At 38.0% G+C, this 23,560-nt stretch overlaps 1 protein-coding gene across 5 annotated transcripts; it reads right to left on the minus strand.

The window, feature by feature from the left end:
• Positions 1-308: 308 nt before the first annotated feature.
• On the minus strand, positions 309-19,221 carry ARL6 (ADP ribosylation factor like GTPase 6). Of its 5 annotated transcripts, none has more exons than XM_042788958.1 (9): positions 19,133-19,221; positions 15,838-15,988; positions 13,506-13,570; positions 11,706-11,774; positions 9,237-9,331; positions 5,412-5,541; positions 3,838-3,893; positions 3,711-3,723; positions 309-1,230 (listed from the first exon to the last, which is right to left on the minus strand). In XM_042788958.1, exons 2-9 carry the CDS (start codon positions 15,958-15,960, stop codon positions 1,194-1,196), a joined length of 588 nt encoding a protein of 195 aa, XP_042644892.1. In that variant the 5' UTR covers positions 15,961-15,988; positions 19,133-19,221; the 3' UTR covers positions 309-1,193. The 5 variants fall into 5 exon arrangements, with proteins under 5 accessions (XP_042644892.1, XP_042644893.1, XP_042644891.1 ...); XM_042788959.1 differs by having other exon boundaries at positions 13,509-13,570; positions 19,098-19,211; XM_042788957.1 differs by having other exon boundaries at positions 19,098-19,211.
• Positions 19,222-23,560: the final 4,339 nt, after the last annotated feature.

The following is a 23,560-nucleotide window of genomic DNA, read 5'->3' on the forward strand; positions in this document are numbered from 1 at the left end:
TCTCCCACAGAAATCAGCTAATCACTCAGTTAAATACAGTCTTCAGCACTCCCAGTGCCCGTCTGCTTGTTTCTTGGAGAAGGGAGGCGGGAGTAAAGGGAAAGAGGTAGCATGACAAAAATAAAGTTCTTAGCATTGCCTTAATTTGTTATCTGTGGTACATCTTTGAAGTCAGAAAGTTTATTAAAAATTATTCTTAAAACAGTTTTTCTACACAACAGAAGTAAAAGACACATTTCATATTGAGCACCCAGGAAACTAGTGCACTGTCCTTTAACTATGTTTCCAAAATATAACTTTCAACCATATGGTCCTTAAATATCTGGAAGAGCAGTCCAGTTTATTAGAAAGTGTAACAAATATATGCAATTAAAAAAAAAGCTCGTCAAGAGAGACTATTACAGTATACAGTGCTATTTCCATTGGAAAACAGATAAACAAATTCCAAATAAAACTAACAGAAACCCAAAAATCTCTAAGATGTAAAGACCATCAATGAACATATTTACATTAAACAAAACAAACCATGGCATATTGTATATTTGAAGTTTTATTGATGGGAATGCAAATATAACCATGGCATATCACAAAAACAATTTATAGCATTTCATTAAAAGAAGTTCCTTAAAAACATCTGCAACCATCAATACCAAATACACTGAATATTTGAATCCTGGTATCTTAAATCAAAATATTCCTCTAGAAGCCTATTGTAGGTGGTTACTAAAAACCCAACATCAAACTTTGTAATAAAAAAATTGCAGAAATACCTAAAAATGGGCACCTAAAGTCTGTTGCTATCTCATGCAGCTGTATTTCAGGAAGTGATGATTATTCTTTCTCAGGAAAATAAATATTTCCATTTGGTCAAAAGGTGCCCCCCCCTAAAAAACAGAGGGGCATTTCCTGATGGCTAATTATCACCTAAAACTCAAATGAATGCAAATGTTTATTGTTAACACAAATCTTTTTAAAAAATATGCTCTCCAGTCCCAAGATTCAATTTAATTCATCAATGTGTACACCTGAAGTGCTATGTTGTCTACATTCAGTTTTCCAGGAAGAGATACTAAAAGCAAACAAGTCACCACAGTGTATTTTAGCTGAACTGTTCATTTTCTTTAAATCATTCTTCCTTTCCAAGGAACTTGTACACCTACTGACAAAGTCTGTAAAAGAACGCTATTCATCTTTCATTTCTCTCTCATGTCTTCATTGCTTGGATCTGATCTGTCAATAAAAAGAAAGAGCTAGTCTTAACACAAGATGAATTCTTGCTATATTTTGCTTTTTGAAAACATAACTCAGTGTTGTCCAGGTTATAAAATACCACCAATAGATATTTTGGTGCAGTTACAAGAATGGGGGACAATGCAGTCCCAGTTGTTTTCAACTTGCTCTCATCCACTTCTGAAACTCCTGCGCAGCCAAGTTGGTTGCCCCAAATGTTGCTAATTGAACAGGAAGATTCTTCTAAATAATTCAATTTTTATCTTTTTTCAGGTTTATAAGGTAACTTTGGTGAGAATAAGGCCTGGAAGTTTACTTCATCAAGTATGCATTTCAATTCCTTGTACACATTTCAGCTTTCATATAACTGAACATGAACTAATTCCTCAACAGCAAAGGATTTAAAGTTTGGTTTTGAATAACTGGCACGAAAGCTTCTTTGTTCTCAGTAGCCACACTTCTCCATGCTGCTGCCTGATTGCTACTTCTCAATTCACTTCAAACATTTCCTTACTTAGCATAAATGTACTGCATCCCCATTACAAAAACGTGGAAGTCAGCATAATTTCCCCCACTAACAGGGAACATGAGCTGGGTCTAGACTGCTGTGAGGCAGGTTAGTTTTACGCTACTGATGATGTATTGTTGCAGCAGTGATCCCATTACAAAATAGGGTAATATGCAAACTCAGCTTTTGCTAGAGGAAAAAAAGGCAAAGTCTTCTGCCCCTGCTGCCCCAAATCTGTGAACTACCTGGTTGGATCTGCAAAAGGTAACCAAGGGAAGCATGTCTGCTGACAAGGAGAACTGGGCATTCATTAACCAGGTGTCATTTCCTCCACTGAATTTTATGGCACCCATGGGCTGTGATTTGGAGACCACTGTAACTTAAGAGTTGTTCCAAATATTTCCATCTAGTACTCTACGAACAAGGAGATTTGTAGTAAAAATGTATTCGTGAAATATCAAAGTCTTAATCTGTTAAAAGTGTAACTGCCAAACTGCAAGTGCTTAGGCAACAATACGGTTTAAACCCAACCCCTCTCAACCTTTTGGGGACACTGAGCCAGGGAGTTAAAGGACATTTTTAGATGAAGCCCATATGTGAAGAGTATCAGCTCAGAAAATTAATCAGTTTAACAATCCATGAGAAGCAAGTAGCTATGAAGAGCTAATAAAGTGACAGCAGAAGCACCTGTTTACTGTTCTTAAAAATCTACATATACAACTTAAGTATTTTGTCAGAAAATATTTAGACAAGCATTGGAGATCCTTTTATGTAGCTTGCAGCTACATACAAAACCATCAACTCAAAATCTGAAACTCATAAGGCTCCTCAACAATAAGCAGAGACCTTGAAAATCACAGGAAAATATTACAAAATACGCCTGAAATTAGGAAAAAGTACATGATTTGGAATCTGCCTCTATGATAATAGGTTACAGCAGTGAAGGCAAGTCAGTTGTAAGATGCTGGTTTCCCACCACAGAACTCTCTTAGATGGTGGAGGATGCATCACTGCTCTTCTGTAGGGCAGTAAATCTCTTTGCAAAGACTATTTTTGGCTAGCATCCCTTCCCCTGAAAACACGACCAAATGTTTTTGCATTGTGTAATAACACAGTAAAACAAAACATCTCTTTCTAATTATCAATAAGCATTCTAATGAGAAAGGACAGCCTGGCATCCATGGGTAAGTGGAGATATGTCGAACGGGGAGCAGTGCTGGGTGTTACCTGGCTGCACGGCGAAGGCAGGGGTGCCGTGGCCGTGGGCCTGGAGCACCGCTGACATCTGCCGGCTGCCACGGCACAGAGCACGCCGCGACGCGGAAACCGTCCTGCGGGCTCAGGTTATTCTGCGCTACCTACTACACCCAGTGTCAGCAAGGTCAATCTGGGAGCCACGACTGGGATGAGTCTACCAAAACAATAGCACACTTCTCTATTCTATACATTTAGCAGTACGTGGGAGGACAAAAGAGACAAGATTCTTACCAACGTACAACAGAAGGATACACAGCATCCGTACCAAGTTTGTAATGAAAAACGTGGACGTAATACATCATGTAAGGTAGATCTGATATTTTCTATGTAGTTATGAATGTCTGCATAGTCTATGATCCTTACAATATAAACTCTTTTTATTTTGGGTCTGAAGAACTGAAGTTGAATAAGCAAAACTAGTGTACTTTGCTTATTTTTCTAGCCTGCTTATTCACCATTTCCTGATACATAACATCAAGTTATGTAAAACTGGAACAGCACAAGGGGAATAAATTAAAGAACAAACTGAACTACCACAATAACAAATTGAAGTGCAGGAGCTGGTGTGATTGTTTACAAGAAACTGTTACACTGTTTGCAAGAGTATGCATTAGTACTTCATAGTACACACTTCTGTCAGAGAAACTGACATATCTTTTGTGTACATGAAGGCAGTAAATGAAAGGCAAATATGAGAGAGAGCATCAGTACTCACTGTGTAATTTGATCTGAAAGCAGAAGTGCACAGAAATAAAAGAAAAGGAAGTAATAAAGAAAAAACCCTGCAAAATGAAAAAGTTTAACAAGCTGAAAACAGAGCAAGAGAATTATATATGATGTACCTTGGAGCCAATCCACACCTTCTTGTAATCCCTCTCCTTTAAGAGCATCACTGGCGCTGAAAGAAACAAATCAATTTGTGAAAACATTGCAAAAATACCAGTTTTAGTGGAATCATCACTATACTTGTTACTTACAGAATTGCAAAGTAGCATCAAGTACCGTTAACTTAAATTTTCTTCACATGAGGAAGGCTGCTTCTCAAATAATACATTCTAGAGTACCTTCCCATTTCAAGATGTGATTTATTTAAAATCCAGGTTCAGGGCAGAGGAATTGTTCCTAGAACATGAGGGGTTCTGGAAGAGCTCCCACACCGAGCAGCCACATTGTCCTGTGGCACCTCCACTTTGATAACTCCCTCCTCAGACTATGCCATAAAAGATGTTTACTACCTGTAACAACAGCAAGGAATCATAGAATCATTTAGGTTGGAAAAGACCTTTAAGATCATGGAGTCCAACTGTCCTCTCACACAGTTCTTATACACAGCAAGAATGCTGGAGTACTGGAGGAAGAAAGTATAGTGCATACACACTTCATTGTAACAGCAACCCTAGGAATGTATGTTATTACTATATATTAATATTAAGCTACACTGAGAACAGTGTAAATCTAGCTTTTGAATCACAGGGGTATAACTGCTTAAAGGCCCCTCATTCTTCAGCTTAAGAAAAGTAGCACAGCAGTCAATCTGGACTGTTACTGTGGTTTGCTATAAAATTACCTTCCAAGGAGCTTGGGAGTTCATCAATGTAATTTCTGAGACAAAATGCAGTGACTCCAAAGCAACACCCAGATAATTAAGTTTAATATTAAGGGGCTTAAAATGAAAGTTGTAGTTTCCATCAGCATTTAGCTGCGAATTTAACTTTTACTTATAGTATCTGAGGACCTTAATAAGACAACAATCTAACTTCTGTAAAACACTTCTGATAAAAGGAGAGTTTTTTTCTTTGTGAACACTGGCACAAAATCTTTCTATTTATATGAAAGCTTACATTCTTCAGAAAAAAACAAAAAACAAAAAAACCACACTGGTTCCTATAAGTAAAAATCCCCTCAAACATTACATGGTACAGAGAGTACCGTGTCCCTCTGAATTCACGTGAGAACAGCTTCCTAAATGGCCTTTGAACAGAATTTTACTAAAGCATCTGTAGAGTGGGAAGAAAACAACTTTAAAGGTTTTATTGTTGATATTCTGAAACCTGCAATACAAACTAGCAGCAGCACTCTGGTAACAATTCTACTCAATTTCCTGGCAAAAACTAATAGCAGCTATTCTTCTGATAAGAACGCTGCTTTCTGATTGCACTAGAAATCTTCTGTTTTGTTATTTGGGTAGCAGTTCTATTATGAAAATTTTCAAGACACATTCTACATGAATCCATTGTGCATTTGAAATAAGTTTCATAGCAAGTATTGTAATATTACTACTGTTTCCACATGTGGCAGCACAGCATTTTATCTGTTTGATTTAATTTATGTTATATAATACGGAGTGGCATGACAGAGCTAAAATATGAATGTACAAAGTAATACCAATAAAAAGAGTAGAAAAAGGGAAATTTACCAGATATGCCAGGGCTTGTCTTTGATGTTTTCTAATGACAGTAACTGAGATACTTTCACAGATGATACTGCATCCCTGAGGTCCATCTTGTTAGCAAAGAAGAGAATAGGCAGTCGACGGTGCTTAATATCTAGGCACGAGCAGAAATAGAAGTATCATGGCATTATGCAACACTTACTAATTTCTACATGTAATAAGCTACAAACAGTACCGGAAGATATTTTGCTCACCTGTAAATGCAATGTTCTGAAGGTTGTATCCTACCAAGACGCACACTGTTGGGTTACATGGCCTATGATGCACACTTCAAGAACGCTCACAAACTTTTTAGCAGGCTTTTGGATCTTCCACCCCCTCTCTCCCTACCTTATACATACATTTAAAGATGTAGGTATAAATTGCTGGTGAAGCTGAGGAACAGGAAATCAAACAACTGTCTACAAATACTACACATCTCCACTTAGGACTGGATACATAAAATGGACAGAAAAATGACTTGTGTTTATTTGTAACCTCACAACAACAGTTGCACAAGGGCATCCATACCTTCATAAAATAGGGAAAAGATGCCCGTGTCTGGACATCCCTTACCCTCCCTTCACTTGAAGGAGAACTTATTTTCCAGAAGCTCTTCCCAGCTAGCAGTGTGAATTACAGACCAAAGCAAACACACTGCCAATTTTTGGCACACTTACAGACTCAAAAGCATAAGCCTTGCCCATTACCACAAAACAGGAGAGAGTCACCGGAAGGCAACAAAGTATACTCTCTTCAACCTGACAGATGTTAAAACTGCCAAAAAATTACCAGCACCAAGACTAACTGTAAGAATTTTTCACATTATTTAAACAAAGGATGAATTACAGGATTAGACAAAGTCTAGATGTGAGTCTATCAATCAGTTCTTGATGGGAAAAGAACTTAAAAACCCCCCCTGTGGCAAAAATTGCTATATAGGCTCTTTCTCAGATAGTAGAAAGTTATTCCACATAGGAAAAAACCTAAGAATTTATTTTAAAAACTTCAAACAGAAACCCAAAAAACCCAATAAACTGTCAATGCTGAAGTGGTTTGAACCTTCCTAATTATGTTCTTTTCAAAACCCCTAATGAACCTTTCCACAAAATCAGTGGAGATAACATTGTTTACCCATACTCTGAGATCATGAGCGCTGACCAAAATGCTGTCAATTTTCACAACTATCTACCCGATCTGGAGCTATTTTTCCTCTGATATCCTCTAACACAAATCAAAGGCCTCAAAATACAAGCACAGTGTAATTAAATCTGTTTTGATTCTATAGTTAAAACAGCTTTTGTGTCTCTTGATTGAAATGTCTACATTAATCTATACTATAATTAAATGAACCCTGGTACCCACAAGTTGCAGGTTTCAGATAAATTAAAACCACAGAAATTAGTTGACATTATATATGCAAACAGCCAAGTTAATCAAGGAATTTTCAGTGTTTTTTTAAAGCAATTAAAATGGGTCACAACCCACCCAAATAAACTTATAAATGTACACTTAAAGATTTTTGCTAAATAAAGTGGTGATCACAGAAATTTACATTATTTCCTACCTTATGACATTGTTTCCTACTATGCAGTATTCCGCCCCCAACACTTCCTACAGTTATTAATGGAAAGCTGACATTTTCTAGTTGCAAGTAGTTATGAGTTAACACAATAAAAAAAAAAAATTCCAGACACTAGATATGTGTGATGTATAATTTTATGCAAAGAATTTCAAATTTACAGGAATTTCAGTTTAGTCTAGAAGCATGTGCTGGAGGTCAAGTGACCCAAGAGTCAGTACCTAAAATAAATAATCTGCAGACTACCATCTTGCAAAATGCTGAAGAATTAAGTTTGATTAAAAAAATAATCCACTAACAGTGATCATTAAACAAGCCATTACTTGTAGTGTGCGTTGTCCACTTCTGCAAGTAAAAATAATTTATAGTTCTGATTCACAAAACAGTCCCAGCTAGTACGTCCAACCCCAGTACACATTTCCTTTCACCTGACCATCTCAGGCAAAGTCTGGCAAAAAGAGAGGGAGCTGTTTTACTGAAGAATTGCTAAGACTTTCAGAAACAGAAATTGATTCAAGGTTGTTACTGTGCACCCACTTAAACCTTAAGTAAAGATGTAAATTTAAACCACTCTAAGAGGTTCACAGAGGGGAAAAATCAGGGTATGCAGGAAGAAAAGCAGAACAGTATATATTGATATAGTAAAACAGTTACATATTGATTCAGTTAACAGCTACTTTTATCAAACAGAAGAACTTTTTACTCTCTTTGGTTCTCTTATATGTGACCTATCAAAGTCTGAAATGATAAAACAGGAACACTGTTGCTGCAATTTAGCTGAGCTGCTTCAAGGCAGAAATACACAACTGCCCTTTCCTAGTTCCAGGGAATGTACTAGGTGGCCATAGTCATGGTCTTTCAGAACTAGAAGACACACACACATCAACAACTGACCAGCACTGACCTGCTAGATCAGCATTAATAACCTATTATGCCCAGATGAAAAGCCCTACCTTAGTTTGCATCTCCTCAGTATTAACATTTTCACTCTTTGCCTTCTAATAAACCACTAACTTATTACAGCAGTCTTTACTTCCCACCCTTGGTCCCATGTGGTTTCAGTTTTACCAACAGAATCACCTTTTACCACTGTGGTTAATATCTGCTTTGGTACAAAGTTCCCCAGCTTCTATGTAATCCACCTGCACCCTTTGGTTCACCTCACTCTCCCCTTTGACCTTTGCAAGACTGTCTTTTCAGCATCTGTATTTGGAGCGGCCCGTACGCCTGAACATGAAATTAAGAGGGCCCGGTCTGCTCAGACACACTCGACTACAGCATCTTTGTTGATGTACTAATGTATTATATGCAGTCTTCATGGCAAATAAAATCATAGTAACATAATTGTCCCGATCACATACTAATTTTCTTGGTTAGAAATCCAAGTCAGCCTCTCCTTTCTTACTTTCAGCATGACAATCCCACAAGTTAAGGCTCTACCAGTTTAATAAATATGGAATTACAGAACTATTTCACTTTTAAATTTCCTGCATGTAGTTTTATAATCTGGTTAGTCAGAGTAACTACCTGAAGTGCTGAAAGTCAAAATTGCGTATTGCTTACAAAAGCATTCAGCAATGTTGGCTATACAGAAGGGCAAAGAAGTGAAAAATTGACTGAGTCCAGAACTTAATTTAAAAAGTATAGCCTCGTATTAAAAAAACAAACCAAAACCCTAAAACCAAACCCCCAATCTTGAATCCTCTCATACTATATTCCAATCCATGTATCCTTTTATAGGCAATTGAAACTGACTGATGTAATTATCCCTCCTTGTTCCTGGCTAAAGCATAATATGGAGAAAAAAAAAAAAAAAAAAAAAAAAAAGAGGGACAATGAAGATAAAAAGGAGATATTTAAAGTTATACTAAAGGAAATGGAAAAATCCAGACAGGGAGACACTTTTTTTGTATGTGTTCATCAGCACATGCAAGCTTTCCAGCTTCCAAAGGGTCAAAGTCTGCTCTTTCTCAAAACAGTGCAACTTTGGATCCGTATTGATTAATAAGAGACCAATCCAATTCAGTGTAGCTAACTGAAGTATGATTGGTTTGTAAATATGAATAGGTATTCAAAAAACCCCCAAAATTATTGAAGACTATTACTGTTCTCATTTTGAATGGCTAAAATATTTGTAAAGTACTCAGAATGCAGAATGTGTCAGATAAAGGCTTTTCTTAAGACAACATAACAAATACGGAGACAGAAGGGGAAAAAAGCCTCCTCACCTGGATGATTCAGAAGGGTGTCAAGTTCTTCTTTGGCCACAACCATTCTTAATTTGTCACTGCTATCAATGACAAAAATAATGGCTTGGCCTTCTCTGCATGACATAAAAAGAGCAAAGAGGCAAATTATAGGTTGTCTTAAACTGGGATTAAGAAAAGGCTTCAGAAGAAACAGCAAAGAAGTGCAAAACAAACCTGATGTTTTTCCCCCGCTAATTTTTCTTGGTATTATTTGCCATTAACATTTGAATCTAGTCTTATTTCTGAAATTCAGTCTTTTGGTAACCTGTGTAATTTTTTGAGACACGAGATTCTTAGCTGCGCAACTCATACAAAATTCAGACTACACAGACCCTTCAGAAAAATCTGATTTCACTACTAAGGCTGAAAAAGTAACCAACTGCTATTCTGACAGTGTGGTTAGACAAAGAAACTCTCCAGACAGGTTTCTGTAGAAATTGTTTATCTCTTACACTAGAAGAAGTTTATTTAGAGAAAGTTTTTTCTAAAAAGGTAATTGACCTATCTCCACAGCTGTTCAACAAGTAGGCATATGCAGATTAATGTAACTTTTACCAGAATCTGCATAAACAAGATCTTTCTTTTGTTTTGAGTAACAAGTAAAAACTTTCAACTGTTTCAAATCATTAAGACATTTTGCTGGCAATATCTCCATAGTCATAACATAGATAAAACTATTCAACTCCCTATTTCAGGCTATTATTGATATTTTATGACTTGATATTCCATTTATTGAAACTTATTTGAAAACAAAATAAAATCTGACCAATTCAGATGAACAATTATAAACACCACAAAAAGTATTTTTCAATTATATTTTCATGTAATATTCGCTTCTCCTTCGTTTTACATTTCTCAGAGAGACTACGAGGGATACATTCTTCACCCCCCAGCACCATCTACCTTCATATTTTGGTAAGAAACACTCCTAGGTCTACTGAAAAACAGAAATAACTTGGCTTGTCTAAGATTGAATGAGAAGGTCCATTCTCTTCTGGAGTACAGAAGAGCTTTAACAGCAAATAAAGCTTTCACATATTAGCTGAAAATGCCTAAGTATTTTTTATGAGCATACAATATTTTTTTAGAGGGGTCAGAGTCCTAGCAGGTATTTACTACCAAAAAGTAACTTCACAAACAAGTAACAGTAATGGGGACACGATGTGAGCTTACATATATTTAAGACAAGTGTACTTTGAGGACATTCTAGAATAAGTTTCAAGCTAAAGAGAAGGGCAAGCTTCAAGTACTCCAAAGCAACTACTTAGACACACTTGATCAAATTTGATTGCCATTTTGCAATTTTTACAAAATTAAATCTTGCTAAACTTTATAAACTGAACAGCACATTATTATTTTTACATTCTTCTTCAAAGTTAATCTTAAATATGTGACTACTGCACTGGATCAAGAACAGAGGTGGATAGATGTGCACATTTCACTGTCAGCATTACCTAATAAACTCCCTTACTGTTACAGTGAAAAAAATCAGTTTATGCCACACAAGGGATAAGTTACTGCATTAAATACAGAAGTCATAAAAATTATTTGCTTATGAAGCACTCTGCTAGCATTGAGAGCAGCCTAAGGGCATCAGTTACTGAAATCCAAAAAATCTGGGAGACATAAATCTGACGCTCCTGAACAATGAAGATCTCCGACCTGCGCAACAGGTTTTCAGATTGCTACAACATATTTTGCACAAAAAGGAGATGAGGTGTTAATCCTCAATTAAAGGATACTTTAAGATCTATCACATTAGAAATTAATATTTAATCAGTATTATAAACTTCAGAATTTCTCCATTCTATTTCTCCAAGCTATTTCTGTGTGGTTTACTACTGTTCACCTTATTTAGATCATCATCAGGTATTACAGAATAACAATAAGACAACATAAATGAAGATTCAAGTTTCATTAGAAGCTAGAAAAACAGAAAATGGTGTCTATTACCAATAAGGCAATGCCATAACACTGAATATCCTGCTTGATAAATAACGTCTAAGAGTACTTGGTCAAGGTCTGAGTTACATATGCCTCATTCTCTGAGGTTAAATTCCCTCACCTCTAAAAAATCTCAGCCATCAGCCAGTATCTTTTGGGTCTTAAGTTACTTACCTACAGAAGAACAGGAAAATAAGAAACCTAACTTGTCTTTGTGCTTTCTTACAGGATTGGTTTTCAGGTTTCAACATCTAAAACCCATCCCTAGTACGCTCCCCTAATCTTTGAGTCAACAAGATATTCCTAAAAGCATGCTGATTAACAGCATATAAAGATTTTAGATCAGAAAGAAAAGTTGTATTTATCCAGAATGACCTGTCAAACACCAGGTGTAAGTCTTCCCTGAATCATTTCTAACCACTAGGTATTATCATACTTCTGTTTACATAACGTACAGGACAGTCAATATGAACAGTAATGCTTTCAAATAAATGACAGGCTTACTTGTAGTAATGTTCCCAGAGGTTTCTGTATCTCCCTTGACCTGACATATCAAACACTGTGAAAGACAAACTGCAAAGAAAAGAAGTGTATGAGGCACTGAAACAAAGAGCAAAACCCAAACCCAAACTATTTTCTTTGCTACCCTAACAGAAAAAAGCCAGATCAACTTGAATCCTAATCAACTGAGAATGATTCCCAAAGGAACTCTGATTACTCGTATCTGCCTTCAAACTACCCTACTCAGTTTTGCAGTCTTATTATAGGAATATTTCACAATGGAAAATGTGTTTATTTATTCTCTGAATAAAGGAATTAAACCAACTAGAAAAGGTTACATCAAATACAAAATAAGTTCCCATTCAGCCTCTCTTTCTATCATGTTAGTATCGAATATTGTTCATAATGTTGAGTAAATGAAATTCAGATGAGCCATGACTTAAAATCCACAGCCTGTCTCATTCTGTCCCTAGACAGGCACCAATAACATCCAAAGGCTTCTGTATGCAAAATAAAAGGCTGTAAAAAAATAAAATATAATTCCACCTTCAGAAAAAAAAAAAAAAAAATCACATTCTGGTAGTAACAGGTGACCAAGCTACAAAGGGTAGTCTTCACAACTTTAAGATTTCACCCAAACACTAAATACAGCAAGTCAGCTTATAGAATATTACCAAAAATTCTGACCCACTCCTGAAATGTCTACAGAGGCAACATCGACTTCAGTACTACGCTTTCCTGTTTTGGGTAGTCCCAGAGTGGAGGCCACAGCAAAATGAGGAGGTTTTGAAAAGGAACCTCTCCAGACATCCTTTACTCTCTATATACAGACATCATCTGATTCTAAACTAGCTGTTCTGCCATGTATAAAGTTATTAGTGACCCCCAAACAATGTTTTGAATGTAATATTAGAATAATGAGGTTTTGAGGTGGGTTGGTTTGGTTTTTTAATCATTCCACATGATGTACTTGCAGGACATCTCTCTTACTACAGGATCAGAATAAAGGAAAGCAATGTAAATCTATTTACATTCTCACACACCCAAATCCCAAATCTGTCTCGTGTGCTTTAGTGAGACAGAGTACAGTTGTTGAGCCTCCTATAAAAATAGGAAACCTATCAGTTCCACACATCAGCTCAAGGAATTAACAATTTTCTTGCAGATCTCTCATCCAGTGGGACATGCTGCTTGATATGAAGACTAACTGCACCCATTAAAAATACACTGTGAAGGCTATAGAATAATAAAATAATATCTAATGTTACCTCCTTGAAGTATCTTTGCCTCACAACATTCCTTTTCTAAATCTTAGCCTTTATTCAACTAATGATTTCTTCCTTTTTCCTGACCTTTGCCCCTGACATCTTTACACTGCTAACACTGTAGCCACCATTTTTCATTTAATGAGATTATACTGCAATCTCTTCAGAGTCACTCCAGTGAGAGTGCTTAATGGAATATAATAAGCAACTGTCTCTCAAGTCTGTAACAGTGACCAATTTGAAATTCTTAACAGACAGAAATCAGATGCTTATACACATTATTGCAAAAACATTTTTTTTTTAAAAAAAAACCCACATACATAGATTTATAGCAACACAAAACATACAATATATTCTAAAACTGTCAGTCCTGAATCATGGCTAGGACTCCTGGGTACTACAACATTCAGCAAACTGCGTGTGATGCCATTATGCCACCACACATTATACTCAGTTACATCCCACTGAAAGAGGTAATTAAGTCCAACTATTGTATGCTAGTTACTTCTGCTAAATGGAGAAAATAAAAAGAAACTACTACCTCGAAGTCTTGAACTTCTCTATACTGAATCCTATTGTTGGAACGATGTCCTGAGCTTGAGCCTTTGAAGAAAAGAACGTACAAATTTTACAGTCAAGTTAGAAAATGTAAATACATAAATATATTTGAAACATGAATACATTACAGATCTATTTTTCCCCAAACTGTGCAATACAAAACCTTTCTATAAATTCTGATAATTTATATTTAAAAAGTTCCCAGAAATTACAGTAATTCAAAATCAAGACTTTTTATTTTCTAGGAAATACTGTGAATGCTATTGGACAAGAACACTGAAGACATTTTGGCTTCAAGAGTGAGATTCCACCCTTTACATTAGTCTGTGTGTACACGTATGTGTGGATATTACCTGTGAAATAAATAGGAGATAGGTTAACACGGAAGATAATGACTTGAAGATTATGACTGAGGTCATAGTTCACAATATTTGTGCACTTTGGAAATCATAATGTCAGCCCAAATAAGTCTGCACAATACCCCAAGCCTCTTTGATAAAAGATGGTATACTTCTATCAAGATACTAGATTGGACATACTCCCAGCTTCTATCCACAGGCTGAAGGAGTCTACTTGACAGTGGGAATTATACAGCAGACATTACACAATGGCCTACCCATAGCTCTATTCAAACTACACCATCACTGGAAGAAATCACCATCTACCACAGAGGAATGGCCAAAACATAAAACATCATTACTAGATCTGTCTGATAACCAGGTTTACTGCTGAGCTAGCCAAGGAACCTAACAGGTAAGTTGGTACCACAGTATAACTTCTTTAAGAAGCATCAGTATTAAGCAGGGAGAAAGGTCACATTACTTCGATTACAGAGCTGTCTGAGAAAGTGACATGCAATTGTTTTACAGACTTTCTAGAGCCCCTTTTTGAAAACACTATCTATAAGCAGTTGGCTTTTCACATACAAGTGAAGCAAAGCTTAGCTTGTTCACCTGCAGATTCATTATAAAAATAGCATTCCACCATAGTAAACAGTTTAATCAACAGCTCCTCTCACCAAGGGATGATATTTGCAGAGCAGAAGAGGTGTTATTTTTTTAACAATTATTTTAAATGTATTTATCAGGCCTAGAAGAAACAACTGCAAACAGATAGAGCAAGACTTGTATTTGCCAGATGCTTAATATATTGCTCATAGGGCAAAGCAGCAGTAGTTCTTAAAAAGACTGGGTTGATCCAGAGCTCCAAATCATCTGTTCATTTAACTTACTAAAAATAAACAACTTCATCAAGTCTGATCTAATGACATTTGTTGTACATTAGTTTGTCATGTCTTGCAAGGATAGGACTCACACAAGTTGTATGCAAAGCTACTCTCCTAAAGCATCACATTAAATGAAAATGTTCAGAAGTAAATTCTCATTACACAATTTACAGTAAAGCAAACAAATTCTATTTATTCTATTTGTGTAATTCCCTTAGGACCTTCTCTAATACCTATTATTGTGATAAATCTTCAAGTCTGCATTCAACTCTGGTTAGGAATCCTTTCCTGCCTAAGGCATGACATAAAGACCCTATTACAATAAAGGTCTCAAAAATTACATATATAAATTTGCCTGGTACAAATTGTAGCATTTCCCCAAAATGACTGGCAACAGATACTAAGCAGTTTATAGTCTTTCTTTATAAAATCTGTTTAATTTTCAGTGGAAGGATAATGTCCAGGAATGGAAGAGTAGTAGACTCTTTGCCATGTTTTATTTTCTTAAACAATGTCCACTGGTCCTCTTCAGGAAAAGTTCAATGGAAATTAAAAAATAAAAGTTGTGTCCTAGTGTAAACAGCAGAAATCATGGTTTCCCAGATGTGTATAACCAAGATGCACAAGCCCCTGGCTTTGAATATACCTACCAAAATTAATCTGTTTCTATTCCATAAACATACCTAGAAACGAGGGAATCCTACTTTAGATTTTGCTCAGAATACTGTGTGAATCTTAGTGGCCTGAAACACTTTTCATCCTATAGCAATTATTTAAGTGACTTAAGAAAACTGTTTCAGATCCAGATTTCAGTCATCATAAACCCTTCCTTATTGGGTGATCTTAGAAAAACCATGACATATTAACACATGTTTTTTGGAAATGTTTTCATAATACACATGTGGATGATTACATTTAATTTTAGTTAATTGGGAACTGTTAAAATATATTTGCTGCACTGTACTAAATCAGAAAGCTCTTCACATCTTTTCCATGGTCACATTTAGCATAACAGCATGCAAAACCAGTTAAAGAAACATCAACTCCACAGTAAAACCATCAACCGTGACCTAAGAAGCCTACTTACATTTGAAGGTTTAAGTCTATTTATGATTGTAGTTTTGCCGCTGTTGTCCAAGCCAAGGCACAAAACGTGAACCTCCTTTTTCTTCAGCCCAAGCCATCCCGCTAGCTTGTCAAATAATCCCATAATTCTGGCTCAAATACAGAGGGATCACCTGTTGTTCAGAAAATCAGAGAAGGAAATAGCTCTTGGAAAACCGTTACATGTAGAGTAGCGCTACCACAGTAGGTGGGCATGCAGCAAAGCAATCTTTAAACTTTTAAAAGGACAGTGTGCATAAGACACTATACAAACACTGTCACAGCAGGTTTGCTTGGTATACTAAGCAAATGGAGCGTAAGCTGCTTATGGCGAAGAGGCCTTGACACAAAAGTAGATTGGCTGTTTATAGCCCTGCCTATATAATGCAATGTCCTTCATTCCCTGGGTAGCAATACCGCCATCGTTCTGAGAAGTCCAAATAAGAGTACAACTGCAACGCCTCCTTATCTTCCACCAAGCAGGAAAAAAACAAAAAAAAAAAGGAAGACCATTACATTTTACTTCAAATTGTCTGTAGTCTAGTCAGTCATCATAATTTAGATGATAAAACAAAACAGTATTTTCCTTCTTCAACATCTGCTACAAAATTTACTGAACCCTAAGGTAAATAAAGTACCCTCTGTCAATTCAATTCAAACTCTAATTGTAACAGGCTTTGCTGATATTAACGTGTATAAATTAGGAACTCATTCACTACAAATAGAAACTGATTATAACAGATCCAACAGACATGAAGCCAGACACCTGTAATAAATAACAGAAGAATTTTGCTTTCACTAAAAGTAATTACACAATTACTTTTACTGAGTTAGGCTAAAACTGTTATTAAAGATTAGTGTTGTTAAAATTATAACAGTTAAGCAAGCCTTTTTTGATCACAAGTTAGGCATATGGTTGGGCATTGTGTGGAGTTGGACAAGCAAAAGGATGGGGGGGTGCTCTGTGGTTAGGTATCATGTAAAGAGGAATGGAAGCCAGCAGACACCTCCCCCTCCCCCCCCGAAGAGGAACACCGAGACCAGCTGTAAATTCCAGAGAGGAGGAAGGGGCAGGGGGGAAGGAAAGCGAGTGGACTTGTTGCTTGGCTTAGCTGTGTTGCACTGTTCTTTGATTTCATGTTTAAACCGAAGGTAACATACAACATTGCTGTTGCCTCCCCCGCTCAGCAGCTGTCTGTTTTGTGATAAGAAGTAGTGAAGCAGTGGAAAAGTGCAGGGAGAGACAGCCCTGAAGAAACCAAGTAGTAACTGCGCAGGTACAAAAAGGAGGACTGGAACTATAAAAAGAAGCCCCTACTGGGGTAGGGCGTGCACCACTGCGCCCAGCGCTGTATTCTTTGCTCCACTGACTTTGTCCCCAATAAAACCTTTTTTTTATATATATACGCGGGCTTGTTTCTCACACACCATAACATTCACTCACACCTCAGGTAGATGCCAAACTCCTACTCCTGCCCAGACACTGGCTGAAGTTGCCTGGCAGCAGTGTATTCAAAGGAGCATACACCATGCATTCCCCTGTGGTACCTGGCTGAACATTCTTTGCAAAGAGGACAGCCCTTCCCTATCCTGAATGAATTCTACTACAAAGAATTTCTTAGTAATCAGACAGCTGAAATATTTGTGATGCAAACAACAATGAAGCATTTAAATTAATGCCAGAGGAATTTCATGGAGTGGTGAAGGCTGTTTTTCCTCTTAATAAAGACAAAACACACAGCACCAGACAACTCAGATTGCAATCTTAATTTACCCCAGAAAATCGTGGCAGAAGGAGGATGAGAAAAAAACCCACGTCAATTACAAGTATTTGGTCTCATTTCTTCACTGACTACAAAGTGATGATTAACTGCATTTTAGCAGAGACAACTTTAAAATATTTGAATTTAACAAAGTCATGTAAGCCATCACCTTTGTTTACAGTATGATTTTTTTCTTTTTTTATATACAGATCCTTTTAAAAGCTTTATCTAGTGCATTTTCATTCAAGATTGGTAGTGAACTACAGAGTGGCTATGTGTGTAACAGCTACATGCAGTTGTCACCAGATTAAACAAGCCCAACATTAATTATAGCAATTCCAACAAAGAAAAAAACCATGATTTTTCTTCTAACTGCCTTTGTCTTATGCCCCACTTCTTTTTTAATATACATACAACTCTGAAAGCAGATTAAGGTTTACTATTTATTTTCAAATTAACCTGACAAAACCCTGCTCCAAAACACATTACTTTCTACTCCAATCAAGAGCCTGACGTATATATTCTAGTCGATAAATTGCAAAAAAATACCTTGCAGGTACTCTTAAAATAGAAAAGGAGAAAAAACAAGCACTTAAAAGATACTTCTAGGGCTTCACTTTTCAACACAAAAGCCTGAAGACACATCCTTTGACAGTTCCTAGCCATATTTTAATTTTAGCCATTTTTGCTAGCAGTTTTTCGTAACAGTTGGCAAAGTCATTATTTAAGAATACTACGGGAAAAACATTCCCTTGACTTCTTGCCCTGCCCCTTTTCTCCCATTCTTTTTCTCTGCTGTGAAGACTTACTGCACTCACACCTGGCACAGGTTCCTTTGTTTGCCAGCTGACATCGAGCCTACAGTGCTATACAGCGCAGGTTAGACATGTCCTGAAATTATTTAAGCTAGCGTGCGGTCTAGGAACTTGTTATCAATCTCCATAAACCTCTGCCGGACACACGCCCTGTGGGGGCCACCTCCGAGCTCAGCGCCACTAAAAGCCCATTTAATTCACGTGGACTACTCAAATGAAAACGCTGAGATACCAACGCTGCCCAAGCCACCCACAGGAGGCACTTGCAGATTAATATCTTTTAACACTTTAGCTACACTTGTTTTGTTTTGTTTTGTTTTCCTGCGGGACCCCCGACTCCCAGAGCGCTCGGGGCGAGGGGCCAGGGCCCAGCACCTCCTGGGCCGCAGCCGGGAAAGCCCCTGGGCACCCGGGATCGCGGCTCAGCTGCTCGCAGCTGCCAGGATGGGGGTCCCCTTCCCCTTCCCCTTCCCCTTCCCGCCGCCGAAGCCCCCTTCAGCAGCAACAGCAGCACCTCTGTCAGCGGGCGCTCCTGCTCCGAGGCCCCGGGCAGGGCCATCCCGGACTACGGAGGCGAGTCCCCCCCGCCCAGAGAGGGACCGAGATCCCCCACAGGAGGCCAAGCCAGGCCAGGCCAGGCCAGGCCAGGACCGGCTGGTGCTCACCTGCCCACCCTCCCTGCTGCTGCAGCAGCACAAACCTGGACCCCCGAGATGTCGACCAAGCCCGGCCGCCACCCGCCGTCGCCGTCGCCGTGGAAACCACCGACCGTCCCCAGCAGCCCCGCCCCTTCCGGCCGCCACGCGAGGCCACACCCCCCGGTGCCGGCCCGACGGCTGCCGGCGGCTGTGAGGGGGCTGAGGGCCCGGCCTGGCCTTTGCGCCGGAGCGGGCCCGGGTCGGCTGGCCTCAGCTCGGGAACCCCATAATCTCCGGCAGCTTTGCCGATTTAACCGTGCCCGGGCGCCTGTCACCTACACCTGGCAGGCGTCGCACACTGAACCCGCGTACAAACCGCATCCATTTCAATCATCCGTGTCCAACGCCTGTGTCTTTTATTTTTTTCTGACCGCTGCTCGTCTTTCTTGCACAGCTGCAGCAAGAGTGCTCAGATAAACTCACTTGGGAATTACAATTAATGTAGGAAGAAAAGCCTAATAAAAACATCATCAGAGGTGTTCACAGCAGCTCCTGTTCTCTAAGGTGGCAGTACTTAAAATTACTTAAATCGCTTAAAATGAGCTCTAAACACATATAAACTAAAACCCGGTTTCTTTTCTACCACATAGTTATATTTGCCTGGCAAAATTGTTCTAAAGAGTAATGTGACTTCCAATGCTGCTGTGCTCCCCAAACACAGTGGAAAAGATGACTTCTGTTTTTAACGAACAGTAGCATGAGTTCGCCTCACTCAGCTCCGTTGAGGTACTCATAGGATGTAAAATGTTGTCCAGGTATCACTCTCCATGTCCAGACGGATACCCTACGCTGCGATCCCTGAGGAGATCCTGTGTGGTCAAGCAGAGCTCAGCGTGCTGTCCCACGCTATCCCGCACAGACTGGCAGTGCAAGCCAACGAGCTAGAGCAAGTCAGTCCCTTACGCTCCCCTCACTACAATCTGGTATTTCTGCAATTCCAGATTTTTAATGTATTTTTGTGTTTGTCCTTCACTTTTGAACAAAGATATGCAATGAGTGAGGGGTGGAGTGCCTAGTTCTGTCTCCGCTTCCCGAAAGGTGGTTTATACCGCTTCTTGGCTGGAAGAAATAATTTTCCTTCACGGAGCTCCACCTCTCATTTTGAAAAACCCTAATCTAGTTTCACGTATGCTGAAGACAGCTTTCAGTCTACTGTCTCAACTTCTGCCCTGAGGAATGGAGTGAGGGCAGTGGAAAGAACTTTTAGATAGCGATGTGGACAGTTCTGTTTGCTAAAAATCTCAGGTCAGAAGCTCCCAGTTGTAATGTAGTTCACATTAAACATCAAAGATTAAAAATACTACAAACATTTTGTCTGTTGTTTGGCTTTCTCATTCTTATTGCTGCTTTCATTATTATTAAAGGTCTGAGGTAAATTGCAATCATGATTTCATTATTTCCTTATACCCACAAAAGTCCTGACTAAAAGATGAGATTCCCTCATAGTGACATTATAAGCCATTAAAGGAAAAGCAAGGAGCATAAATCTCACAGTGACACTCTGGGTTGAAGCACTTTCTAAAAGATAATCAGGTTGAGAAGTAAGTATGTGTCAGAGGAGGGTGTCATCTCCTACTTTCTATATTGAAACCAGTCCATATCTAAGAACTGCTTCTGAAGTCAACAAAGAACAAAGAATGGCAAAGGCATTTCTGTAGCCAGATGTAAAATGAAATACTCATTCTTCATTATACACACTATGTTAAATCTGACTGTGTTTAGTGAGAAAGCTCTTCGCCTGTAAAATATGCAGGATGTAATGGGCTGTGGACATCTGACATTCATTTCCCATTAATCTACACATGCATCTGTTCAGTTTTGAATTGCATGCATATGATGTTAGGAAATGAAAGGCTAATTATAATTTTAAACTTTTTCGAGGTAGGGTCTGATTTTTGTATATGGCATTCACTTCTTTGTGAATCACTGTGTATTGCCATGGCAGCATTTACATATGATCAGTTTTGAAATTGCGTTTGTCAGTGAGAGTTTTGAAAAACACTAGAGGAGTTGTGTGGCTCAGTGAACCTCCATAAGGAGGGTGAACAGTACTGCAGAATCTTAATAGCACATTAAATTATATTTAAAATTCAGATTCCCAGTGTTTCTCAAGAAGGAGAGTGCTGTTGTTCGGAACTTTTAATGTGTACAGTTTTTTCCTGATGTTTTTAACTGTGTGTGCATTTTGACAAGGCGTTTATCAGAGCATAAATGCTCAGTGGTGAGCACAGAAGAGGCCACTATGGTTAAGCATTCTTCAGCTGAAAAAAAAACCCAACACCCTGAAGCATCTCAAGTGTTAGAACATATTGCTGGTCCATCTTTATTAGTACACCAACCTGTGTTAAGCAGCTGGGCTTTTTTTTTTTTTTGCATGATCACGTAGGACAGGCTTCACTGTGTATCATTATATTCATAACTCAAGGCAAAACAAACACCATTAACTCAAAAATAACCACCAGTACTGTAACTTTTATTTGCTAATAAATATCTTAATAAACAGGCTTACCCCATCTGTAAGACCTGATAATGCCTCTTAGGAAATCATAGAAAAATAAAATACAATAATAATCAATAACTTGTACTTTGTACAAAAATCTTATTATGTTGCTCAGCAGGTAGCTTTGCCAAACCCCATATTCTTTCTGCAGAGAAATGGCATATGTAATGCAGTTCACCTTAAAAACACCCTAATGTTGAGAGCTGAGCATTCTATTACACTATTAACTTGTAGGCATGCCAGCACATGAAAATTTACATGGAACATCATATTATCATAGGAATAGAATAATAATAATAAAAGGAAGATAGCATCACTTTTCAGTAAATAATAACAACTTCTAATGTAAATTCCCCTTGGGACTGCAAATCAGTATATTAAGCATTTAATTTCATGGCTATTCCTACAATACTGTTATAAACTGGTGAAAAGGCAGAAAGAAAAATGCAGTGGCAACATGTATGGGATGTATATTATGTGAAGAAAAGTCATTCTAAACAGTGAGGCAGTCCCAGGGGGAAACCAATGATACCAGCTGTGAAATGTTGAGTCTCTCAGAATAAGCGGATCGTGCTTGCTGTGTGCAATGCTACACGAGTTCAGACTGATGAAGATATAATTTAGAGGTACAGGACCAAGGCTGCTTTTCTGTGAGATGAACGGTGAAGACTGAGTCACAGGTAATTGTCATTATTCGAATACATCTTGGTAAGAGGAAAAGAAGCAATGGCAAAACAAATGTTATCTGGGGTCTTTAAAGAAAAGGTAGTTTCAGACTACTGGTAAAGATACGAGATCTGTGCTGAGGCCACTGTTTGTTTGTAAAACAGTCTGCAAGTATTATGACTATGACATTACTTTTGAGGCCATTTGACATGGCTGCTTAAATATATAATCTAAAGTGTTATCAAATAGTTACTCATAAATACACATACATTGATACATTTTATGGCTATGCTAGAACAGCAAACTATGGAGATCAGTCATATTTAGTTGTGTACAATCTAATTTCACAGAAGAGACAGAGATTAAACCTCCTTTTAATTCAGATACGTTTAAAACAAACACACAGAAATAGATAGAGGCTATCCTGAGAAAACATACCAACCACATTATCTTCCAAGAGTATATCAAAGCTAATTTTTGGAAGGTAGTCAAATATTTTTCTTGTATTCTTTCTATAAGTCAAAGTGGTTTGTTTCTTAAAAAAAAAAATGATGACAAAATTAAAACAATTAATTCCAACTTGATCAATGAAGGTTGCTTTGCTAGGAAATAAACTACTGCCTTCCAGTAAATGGGGTTTCAGATGATTTTCGTTGTTACACTGCAGATGCAATCCTGAGAAGTGCAGAGTACCTGTCATTGTTACCAAAGTCAATAGGAGTTATACTGCACCAAACAAGAACAAGCCCTTTATCTTGGTCTCTGGGTTTTCATTCACAGCATCACCATACATGATGCAACTGATAACATTAGAGAATTTTGACATTGACCTCAACAGAAGCAGATGCAAGGCTCTAAGTAAGAACAGCATATACTGAAGTACTGACTGAATCCAGTTCCTTCACCAGAGTTAACCAAGAAACAACTTTTCCCACTAGTAATCTGAAATAGCCCTCTCTACCTTATGTAGAAAAGTTGGGAGAAGAAATTACTGCAAAAGATATGGTACTAAAAATGCTACACTACCAATTCAAAACTAACTTTTTCTTTGGGAGAGGCGGATAGGGAATCATGGCCCTAAGCTTTAAAATGCTTACACGTGTTATGTGTTAGGAATCTTAGAGTAGGATGGTTTTCTTGAGCTAGGTAATTAATGAAAGAGTCCAGTAAACAGAACCACTAGGAGGGCATTAGTTAACTAATTTGCTACTATGCCTTTCATTAACTGGCAAATCTCCATCCTTACACTGCAATGCACTAGGAG

This window comes from Tyto alba, unplaced genomic scaffold (genome assembly GCF_018691265.1).
Source record: "Tyto alba isolate M040663 unplaced genomic scaffold, T.alba_DEE_v4.0 Super-Scaffold_14, whole genome shotgun sequence".
Lineage (NCBI taxonomy): Eukaryota > Metazoa > Chordata > Aves > Strigiformes > Tytonidae > Tyto > Tyto alba.

Excerpts from the sequence above, each read along its gene's own strand:
- ARL6 (XM_042788958.1), bottom strand. The coding sequence starts at position 15,960 with ATGGGATTATTTGACAAGCTAGCGGGATGGCTTGGGCTGAAGAAAAAG. Across the intron at positions 11,775-13,505 it reads AAGTTCAAGACTTCGAGGTA|TTTGTCTTTCACAGTGTTTG; the intron begins GTAGTTTCTTTT and ends TTTTCTTTGCAG. Across the intron at positions 9,332-11,705 it reads CTCTGGGAACATTACTACAA|AGAAGGCCAAGCCATTATTT; the intron begins GTAAGCCTGTCA and ends TATGTCATGCAG.